The 11,392-nt window shown below is 38.6% G+C and overlaps 1 protein-coding gene across 1 annotated transcript; it reads left to right on the top strand.

Annotated features, from left to right (window-relative positions):
- Positions 1–6,125: 6,125 nt before the first annotated feature.
- On the top strand, positions 6,126–8,944 carry LOC146036681 (brain-specific homeobox/POU domain protein 3). Its single transcript, XM_083160593.1, has 2 exons — positions 6,126–6,433; positions 6,964–8,944. Exons 1-2 carry the CDS (start codon positions 6,314–6,316, stop codon positions 7,876–7,878), a joined length of 1,035 nt encoding a protein of 344 aa, XP_083016719.1. The 5' UTR covers positions 6,126–6,313; the 3' UTR covers positions 7,879–8,944.
- Positions 8,945–11,392: the final 2,448 nt, after the last annotated feature.

The raw sequence follows: 11,392 nt of genomic DNA, 5'->3' as shown, positions 1-11,392 counted from the left end.
ATTTCACTATTTGTACTACTGTGGAACTACAAGTACCAGCGGTCCCTTTAATGCCCCGTATGCTGGGATTTGTGGTTCTCCAAGCCCCACGCTTCAGTCTGGGCAGGAAAATTCTGGAGGGGGGACCCCTTCATGGGGGGTCCCCACTTCCCCAGGATCCCTACCCAGACTGCCCGGTCAGGGGGTTAATGCTTTGGATGGGGGGGGGGGACATGTATAAAAAGTGCTGGTTCACAAATTACTGGGGACCCCTACTCGTTTTGTCCCTGTATTTTGGAACCAGGACCAGCTCTTGAGTCTGGTGCTGGTTTTAAAAAATACAGGGGACCCCTATTTAATTTGTTCTCTAATTTTTTTTTAAACCAGAACCGGCTCTTACTCCACACCGCTTTTTTTAATATTTCTTTTTCCTTTTTTTTTTACATTGAAGCCTGCACGGATCTGACTGATCCCTGCAGGCTTCTGCCAAATACGCCTGGAAAATGAAGTGTATTTTCCAGACGTATTTTACTGGCAATTATGGGCCGTATCCTGCTAATTAGTAGATTAGGAATCACCATTCCAATGAATGGTGATTCCTAGTCGTATTCTGTTGATGGCGTATACAGTACATTCAAATTCGTAAATATGAATGTGCCATGAATAAGAATTGACGTATTTTTGGCATAGTAAATACTGAAAATACGAATACACCTAAAATAGGCGTATATATTTATACGAATACGCCTATTTTAGGCGTATTTAGTTTTTTAACTTTCCCCTATTATATGCAAAGTCTGTAACCATCCATATTTTTCTCTGGTTCCAATATCCCATAGAATAAAATGCAATACTGCAATACTCCATCATTTCTCTCTCTCTCTCTCTCTCTCTCTCTCTCTCTCTCTTCTCTCTCTCTCTCTCTCTCTCTCTCTCTCTCTCTCTCTCTCTCTATATATATATATATACATACATACATATATACTGTGTATGTATAAATAAATATATATATATATATATATACACAGAGAAAGGATCCGGCACAGCAGGTCTTAGGATAGCCAGAGAGGGTTGTAATTGCCCAGGTGCCAGCGATAGGGACCTTCCAGCCCCTTGTAGATAGATAGGGAAAGAACGGGCACTCAGGGTCTTGATAGTGGTGAAACAAAAGACTATTTATTCAGTCGGATGGTCCGTCTACGTTTCGGGGTCTCCCCCTTCGTCAGGACAGGTAATGGGTATATGACCCATTACCTGTCCTGACGAAGGGGGAGACCCCGAAACGTAGACGGACCATCCGACTGAATAAACAGTCTTTTGTTTCACCACTATCAAGACCCTGAGTGCCCGTTCTTTCCCTATCTATCTATCTATATATATATATATATATATATATATATATATATATAGATGCTGGAAAGAGGGACTGGCACTCCACGGTCTTTTAAAGTTGCTTTTTTATGTGCAAATAAACATGAATCCCAACGTTTCGGGGCACAGCCCCTTTGTCAAGGTGTGGTGACAACAAGTGTAAAATAGAACAGTGCTTACCTTTTAAAGGTTAGTGTACCATGATTGTGCCCTCCGTGCACGAGTGTCGCGCTGCCCGGCTGCTGGGGGAGAGACCGGAAGTGATGCGGCCGGAAGTAGTCACCGTCCGGCCGGAAGAACCTGTGGAACGCAAGCCACAGTGTAACCTGGGCAACCAGGAAGTGCAAGCTGGGTTTGCGCGTCTCTTGCAACGGGGGTAACAATGTGATGGCTATAAACAGAAATAAACAGTGCAGTGATAAGTCCGTGTAAATTGTGCTCTACGGACTTATCACTGCACTGTTTATTTCTGTTTATAGCCATCACATTGTTACCCCCGTTGCAAGAGACGCGCAAACCCAGCTTGCACTTCCTGGTTGCCCAGGTTACACTGTGGCTTGCGTTCCACAGGTTCTTCCGGCCGGACGGTGACTACTTCCGGCCGCATCACTTCCGGTCTCTCCCCCAGCAGCCGGGCAGCGCGACACTCGTGCACGGAGGGCACAATCATGGTACACTAACCTTTAAAAGGTAAGCACTGTTCTATTTTACACTTGTTGTCACCACACCTTGACAAAGGGGTTGCGCCCCGAAACGTTGGGATTCATGTTTATTTGCACATAAAAAAGCAACTTTAAAAGACCGTGGAGTGCCAGTCCCTCTTTCCAGCATCTATCTATTCCCGTTGGGGACAGGCACCCAGGCAGTTGGCACAGGATTGGAGTGCCGGACCGCACAAAGAATATATATATATATATATATATATCCTTACGTAGTATAAAGCAAAGGGGTATGGATCATTAGGTCGACCAGTATTTGGTCGGCATGCATAAGGTCAACATGGCTTAGGTTGACACAGGAACTAGGTCGCCATGCCTAAGGTCACCAGGGTTTATAACGTCGACACAAACATTAGGTCAACAAAGGGAAAGTCAAAAGGTTGACATGGGCTTTTCACTTCTTTGTCCCGAATGTCGACATAGTTGACATGGACATCGTCTAAGTGTTTCACTTCCCCTGCTTCGGACACAGTGCCGAGCACACGATTCTATTCTCCCTCCACGCCCTAGTGTGTGGTAGGGCATGAAATACTGCCTGTCGGCACATGTCGGCTCAAAAAAAAGTGAAAAACCCCATGTCGACCTTTTGACTGTCATCCTTCCCCATGTAGCCCTAATGCTTGTGTTGACCTTTTCAAACCATGTTGACATTTAGTGGTCGACCTAATGCATGTCTACCTAATTGGTGTCAACCTAATGACTGTATACCATGAAAAGTCTCTGATGTGTGTCTGTATGTCCGAATGCCATAATCTGCCAATTTTTGTGCGAGTTCCACTATTAGATGCAGATCTCCCGGAAAGTTTACATATATTCACCATCACCCTATTCCATAAGAGGGCCGAGCACAATGAGTTTATCATAATCAACCAATCAGCATGCGTTATGCAAATAGCGTGACTGGAATCACAGCTAGGCTGCATATCCATTTACACAGCAAGCTGTGCTGCTGAGAGGCTGGCCCGGCCCTGTTAACATTTCTGGGGTGTGGCCTAATCGCAGTCATCGGGACCACACCTCCTTAATGAAAATTTTTGTTTAAAAATGTTTTGGAACAGGAGGGAGCCAGGGAGCCTCTCTGCCAGGACTCAGCACCAACCTCTGCAGTACGGGTGTGGTATGACCTCTGGATAGTCAGGATTCATACAGACATTAGACTGATGCCGGAATCACGACTTCCGGTACTCTGACAGGGTGATGAGCGCATCAAAGACCCTTGTGGGCTTGGTAGCTCACTGCACTCGCCACAGTTTCTATTCACCCTCTATGGGGTCGTGGGAGAATAGGCCCTGTCAGAGGGATCCTGACTGTCTGGCTTCTAACTGTCAGATTTCAGGTCAGAATACTGGCCGTCGGAATCCTGACTGTCGGGAGGCCATCCAGCACCCTGCAGTACAGCACATGCCTGGATGCTGCCAGGATCCTCCATCAGTCCCTGGCTCGGGTAATATTTACCCACCCCCCCTTCTCAACGGCCATGGCAGCTAGGGCACCAAACACACAGAGATGCCCAGAGCAGAGAGTGCTCTCCCCATCACCCTAACAGGGAGAGCAATTATGGGCACCACACAGAGGGCCAGATGCAAGGGACACTACTTCTCTTCAGGCTCTATTGCTCAAAAATATTACCCTAAACGTTGCTATACCAACAGAGTTAGACTCCAGCTAGACTGACAGCAACGTTGCTTTTGCTTATCTATCTATCTATCTGTCTATATCTAACTAACTATCTATCTATATCTAACTATCTATCTATCTGTCTATATCTATCTATCTATCTATCTATCTATCTATATCTATATATATATATATATATATATATATATATATATATATATATATATATATATATATAAAGGTGTTGTGTCCCCAATATTGCGCTTCTAAGAGAGCACCACCACTATAGAACCTCGCTATTAACAAAAGGCCCAGGGAGAAAAATGGAGAAAAACCGAATAGAGGTGCGTTATATTCAAATCACCAATACCTAATTTTTATAGGTGGCTGTTAAAAAACAATGAACCAAATGATGCATAAAAACAAATTTACATTTATTCAGGGATTTTCCAACATGTGTGATTTCTCATGTTCTCAAATATGCCACATATAGACTCAATCCGCTGCCCTTATTCTCCATCTATCTATGTATCTATATATGTATCCACAGGGTCTGCACTCAATTTTCCATAATTAAGTAGGGGGTGCTCCACCAGACGAATAAACATCAAGGTATAATATAGGAGAAATGAGCACTCACCAAGGTCTAGTTTTCAGCGACAAATTTATTGTAGGCAAAAAGATACATCCGACGTAATGTAACATTTCTGTATAGTATAGACTATCATCAGGAATTAGTACAGTCAGACAGGCAACCTCTTTGGAGGATGGATACCAGGTTGTCTGATGGTCTATACTAGACCGATACGTTACGTTACGTCGGATGTATATTTTTGCCTCCAATAAATTTGTCACTGAAAACTAGACCTTGGTGAGTGCCCATTTCTCCTATATTATATATATATCTATATGTATCTATATATCTATATATATATATATATATATATATATAACTCCCTGAAGAAGATCCTTTGAGGTTCGCAATGCGTTTGAGCACACCAACACCCCGACTAACTTCTACCACAATCTCCTCCCAGCTGGGAGTAGAGCGCATGGAGAGTGTAGGGACTGAGACGCCGGTGCCGGGATCTCGTGATAACGGTACCCAGAAGTTTCGCCCCATACACAATCTGTGGAGTCCGGCAGGTTGTGCGGCTAAGGTGCCAACCAAGAGCCGCGGCAGGAGGTGATCGCGGCGTGGGACCTAAGGAAGAGACAGGACATTCCAGCGCACACAGGTTAGAGGTGTACTGCGGGCGGGACACCAGCCCCCCTCACCACCAAACCTGTGTCGCCCAGACATTCTTCCCCCCACTCCAGACATTACCATCCCACCACTCTTGTGCAGCATACCCCACTGCCAGCCACCACTGAGAACTTGAATTATTAGTCTCATTATTTTGTGCACTGCATCACCTGCTTACTGTTTATAGTTTCACTTGACATCGTCATTAACATGCCTTAATAGGTTCATGTGTAATACTTTGTATAGTGCACCAGCAATAAATGTGTGTTTTTCATTTGCAATCACAGTGTACATCCAGCATTATTTCTCCAAACACACACCTAGCGCAGGCCTCAAGAAAACCCACAGTTCATATATATATATATATATATATATATATATATATATATATATATACAAAAAGGGGTTTGACTCTGAATTGCACTCGATTGTGTGTGCAGCACCACCAAAATTCCTCCTGTTAGTGAGGAATAGTATAGTATCAAGAGAGGGGGGGGGGGGGGAGTGGATTGGGGTGCGCTACCTAATATACAATCTGTACCTCCCAATACAACATGATATATATATAGAGAGAGAGAGAGAGATGTACAGTATATATATATATATATATATATATATATATATATATATATATATACACACACATACTGTATATATCGATCTATCTATCTATACCTACCTATATAGTATTTAAAGTATTGAGCACAGATAAGATATATGATAAGGAATGTGCTTGTATAACGTATACTGCCATAGTAGTGCAGTAAATTACCCTTGTGAATAGTAAAACTTCAGATTATAGAGTTAAATTAAAAACAGTAATACTAATACAAAAAAAAACCCATTGTCCTTAAATGCAGACAGAGTATATAAAGTTTGACTTGTTATACATCCACACGAGCACAGGGATGGCTACATTGTATTACTGAATAGAGACTTGTAGTCACGCTTTGCCAGCTGTAATTCTTGTAGCTAGTAATTTCCTCTCCTGGATCCCTTCTCTTTCATTGTCTCACAAGCGGAGACTGGAAGATCCTCTTACTCTGAGCTGCATGCTGTGCAATGTAACAGTTCATGCACACAATGGTATCAGGATACATCCTTAGCCACCTGACTGCCTGCTGTTCATCAGGACTCAGGGGGAGGCTAAAGGAGTGGTGGATGATGCTTGGAGTGATCTCACTGCCTGCAGCTCATCTTTCATAAGGGAGGCGTCTTTTTGCTCTAAAGCTCCTCCAATCCAAGAATTAGGAGGAGGGGTCATTGCCACTGATACAGTGATAAGAGTCAGACAATAACAACACACCAAAAAGGGCAAAGCTTAACCAAATTCCAACCTGCTCATGCACTAGCAACAAGGCTGTCCACAAAAGCCTTCAAAATGATGTCCATGAACAGCAAGCAGCCTTTCAGCATGCATCCTATGCTGCATGAGCCCAAATATGCTTCCCTGCACAGTAGCTCGGAAGCCATCCGCAGAGCTTGCCTGCCACCACCACAGGTAAGTGTCAAACAAATGATTCTTTCTGTGTCAGGATCACGTTTATAAACTTGTATGTCTTGCAGCTTTCTGTGCGACTCAAAACTTAGGTTCTAGAGATTCTGACACCTCAGTGACTAAATCCTACATATCGCCCATTTATAACAGCATTTGTGTGATTTATTGTGACAGTGGCTGAGTTTATTTGAAATAGATGTGATTTTAAGAAGCATTTTTTTTTTATTATTATTATTATTATTATTATTTGTAGTAGTGGTAGTAGCATCAGTAGTATTATCATTTTAATAACTGTTATATTCATTCTGCTATTATCTTATTACCAATGTTCTATTTATTTCTTTGAGATTCATTGCACTGTATTAAAGAATGGCTTTAAATGATGTTGCAAACCTCGCAGATTAGATTTAATAGATGATTAATAAGTGATGTACATAGCTGCGGCTATAAGCATGGTATATATGTCCATTGAGGTACTGTAAACACTGCAAAGATGTGCTAAGATATTTATACTTATTTTCTTTTCTTTTCAGCTCCAAAGCAATATCTTTGCAGGCTTTGATGAAACTTTACTTAGAGGAGCGGAAGCATTGGCTGCTGTGGATATTGTGTCTCAGAAAACACATCCGTTTAAGCCAGATGCCACCTACCATACCATGAACAGTGTCTCCTGCACTCCAACCTCTTCTACAGTGCATTTGCATCACCCTTCTGTTTTAACTACCCACCATTCGCACCACCATCATCATCATCCTCACCATCAATCTTCACAGGGCTTAGACGGGGACCTTCTAGACCACCTCAACCCTGCCCTTACCTTAGGAGGTGTCCCAGGACAAGATGTTGGATCAACACCCTCCCATCCACATGCTCATATGTCCATAAACCACATGGCCCACCACACACAGCAAATGAACATCTCCCATAACCATACCTTGGCAACTCACACATCAATTTCGTGCTCGGAAAGCGAAACAGACCCAAGAGAACTTGAATCATTTGCAGAGAGGTTCAAACAGAGGAGAATAAAACTTGGTGTAACACAGGCCGATGTTGGCTCTGCATTGGCCAATTTGAAGATACCAGGTGTTGGTTGTCTTAGCCAAAGCACCATTTGCAGGTTTGAGTCCCTAACGTTATCTCACAACAATATGGTGGCCTTGAAGCCCATTTTGGAAGCTTGGCTAGAGGAGGCAGAGAGAGCGCAAAGGGAGAAAATGACCAAACCTGAAATCTTTACTGGGGGCGACAAGAAACGCAAGCGTACTTCCATCGCTGCACCAGAAAAACGATCATTAGAAGCTTATTTTGCTGTTCAGCCAAGACCTTCTTCAGAGAAGATAGCAGCTATTGCTGAAAAACTAGACTTAAAAAAGAATGTAGTGCGGGTCTGGTTTTGTAATCAGAGGCAGAAACAAAAAAGAATGAAGTTTTCTGCAACATACTGAAAAGTGGAGCACTGTTTTGAACTGACACATTCAATGGTTTCAATCAAAGGGGATTTAGATGTACACTTAAATCTGCAAATTTGCCTTCAGACATTGGCAAAAAAAATGAGTTGATAATGGACTGGAACATACAGTAATAGCCACCTGTAAAGTCATACTGGTGAGTGGAAAGCTTGGGATAGTGTCTTTGGTTTGGCTTCTATGAACCAAAAAAAAATTCCCTTGACTTTATTGAAAACAGAAAAAGAAAAAATCAAAAACACCCTATAAACAAAATCAAATGGAATGACAGACAAAACTTGAAATATCAATTTGTTTCTCTCAGTTTGAACTACCCTTTTATATTTATTATTGTAAATATTAATCAGTGATGATATTGCACCAGTGGTTAAAAGTTTTAAGTTATTACTAATTTATTTTGCTGTACAGCACACACATTGTTAATATAATTTAATTTAATGAACCTTACAAACATTTACAAAAATGTTGCTTTACACCTGCATGGTTGTCTTCACCTTCCTTTCTTATAAACCCCCATTGCATCTGCAATAACTGTTCTGTTCTGTCTACCTCATAATCTGCTAGAAAGCACATGTTCAGATCCGTAAACTCTGTTGGAAGCAAATTAGTTCAAGTAGTCATGACCCTGCAATTCACTACAAAGATGCTTTGACAATCAAATGAGTTTGTTCACATATACCCCTAGGTTTTCCCTTGAAATGGATACAATAGTGTATGTGAAAATGCATATCAACTATGGCATTTCAGCACAAAAATCACCATTTTCGTGTGGGTAATTTTAATTTAAAACAGATAACTGATAAAATGGGCAAGAGTTTTATTTTTTAAAGTTTAAAAATTTTAACTTATATGTAATCAAGTTCACAATGAATACTTTATTATTTTGGAAATATTTAACTTTGCACTTTTTCGATGAGACACACATTGCTTGGCATATGAGGGATTTCCCATCTGTTTCTTTTTTTTTTTTTTTTTATGGAGCGTTTAATTTTCTATGTGTGTACTGAAAAGAAATTTTGTGTCTGTGTATGCTACAGAATTTCAAATAAACCATGCACGATTTACCTCATTCTTCTCTGAACTGTTATTTTCATGCCAATGATTTTTGTATATTCCAATGAAAAATGAAAAAAAATCTATTAAAATGTTTTAAATGTGTATAACTTTTTTGTCAAAATTACGAAATGAAAGAAAAATATATATATATATGGGAAAAAAATAGATGTGAATGAAAGATGACACCCTTTGTGAGATAACAGAGAAGGATCACACTGCAAGCTGTCACACTATTTCTCTTGGTTTAAATTTCCTAAAGGTTACGACAGCATCTTACATTTGCAGCTATATAAGAGTAAAACACATAACATTTTGCAAAGACATTAAATTTGCAAAGACGCTTAAAAAATTTTAAATGTAAATTATTGCACAATATAAAAATATTATGCCAGTTTTTTTAGGTAAATAATTAGAATTCAGATCAAAGTAGAAGTGCATTTTGAGAAAAAAATATAAATATGCCAAGCAACCTAATAATAGGTGAAAGTAATTTTAAAAGCTATGATAAATGTTAATTTGACCACACAGTTAATATCTAAATATGTGAATTGGAATTGTTGTTCAATAAAGTAAAATGCCCACTTTTATATACGTAATCTGTACATATTTTATTTTCAAAATAATGTCTTATAACACTGTTTCATTAAAAAATATTCTAAATATAAGTTTAAGAATTTGAAAAAAAAAATGAATTATTTTGTTGCAAAATGCATACAATTAATAGATCTTTTCAATGCTTTGAGAAAAACAAATTGCATAAAATACATATGAATTTAATGTAACATTTTGCCTGAGGCATCCAGAATATTCTGTACAAGAGCACTGACAATCCACATTCATGCCATATTCCTATATTTATCAATTATTTATAAAATGCTAACATTTTCCCAAGCACTGCACTGTGTTGATTATACAGAGATACAGTAGTAGCACACCTTTATAGATAAAATATATAGCACATGGACAATATCCTGTATTTACACCCGTGTTACCAAGGAGATACTGTACATTTTATTGTAAATATTGCATATTTCAATTTCTTTTATTAATATATATATATATATATATATATATATATATATATATATATATATATATGGTTCACCTTAAAATATTATAGTACATTGTCATCTGTGCTGATATGGATACATTAGAAATACTAATGAATAATACTTCACTTTTGCAAATTAATATTTATAGGGCCGTAAGAGTTTTAAAAAAATAACAAACAAGAACACAACTTGAATGGTGTTAAGTGGTCCATATATTTACAATATTCTTCAATTAATTGTTAAACACATTTGCATACATTTTTTGTTTACATAGGATACATAATCTATCTATCTATCTATCTATCTATATGTACTTATTGAAGGTTTTATCTGTCAAACGTAGTGACTAAGCTTACATATGCATAAGATGCAGAAATGAATGCACATGATCATTAGGAAGAAGTCAACCCGTATTTGGTGAGTATTAGTACAGTAGGTCATAGAGTGTATTAATGAATGTTCTTTTTCTACTACAACTGGTATGACATTGGCATTCCAAATGAATAACACTCTAATGGTGAAATGTGGATTCAATCTTTATACTGTATGAGATATCAATTTTGATGGAGTTGTATTACTAGTACAGAGAGTAAACGGTAATAATATATTGCTTACAGCACACCACATGTGAAAGCTGTATGTTATACCACCAAAGTTTTCCATGACTGGCCAGAAGGAAACCTGATGGCCCACTGTCTCTACAGAGGAAAATGTCCACTAATATTCGGTTAGAATTAGATTTAGAAGTGTTTACATATTCTTCTCTATTTTCTCCAGGTTTCATTTTGAATTTTACATTTTTTGAATCAATAGAAATTAATCTTATGTTTAATAATAATACATAGAAATTTGGAAAAATAATACAAATTTTGTTTACACAGAATTCCAAAATTACCATGGTTTTGTCTGTTTAAATTAGATAAAAATAGGTGCTAAAGCTTCAGAACTTTACCATACTTTGGTTTCCTATGGAACATACTGTACCACAATCATAGATTAAGGTAGTTTAGATAATGGATTAAATCATGATATATCCAGATATCATGCTGCATATAGTAGGCAAAAGATGAACAATTACTTTCAATTGGTTTAGATTATCTTAATAAATTGAAAAGTAACATACTGAATAAATACCTCAATTTATGATTTTTGTTCTGATTTTGGATTAAACACTGCATTATAGCCATATACTGTACATTATATATTTTCAGTTTAGTAACACTTCAATGAGTTCCTTTACCCATCTTTATTTTGATCTTCATGCAAACTAAGCTGTAATTAATATGCAAGGCCCAAATTACATTAAAAGGAATGTATCTACAATTGAAATAGTAAAAATAGTGCTACCTAAAAAGGACTTCAAAATTGTACCTGCAAAATCAATA

This window comes from Crinia signifera, chromosome 9 (genome assembly GCF_055691185.1).
Source record: "Crinia signifera chromosome 9, ASM5569118v1, whole genome shotgun sequence".
Taxonomy (NCBI): domain Eukaryota; kingdom Metazoa; phylum Chordata; class Amphibia; order Anura; family Myobatrachidae; genus Crinia; species Crinia signifera.
This window is presented reverse-complemented; position numbering and strand designations above follow the sequence as displayed.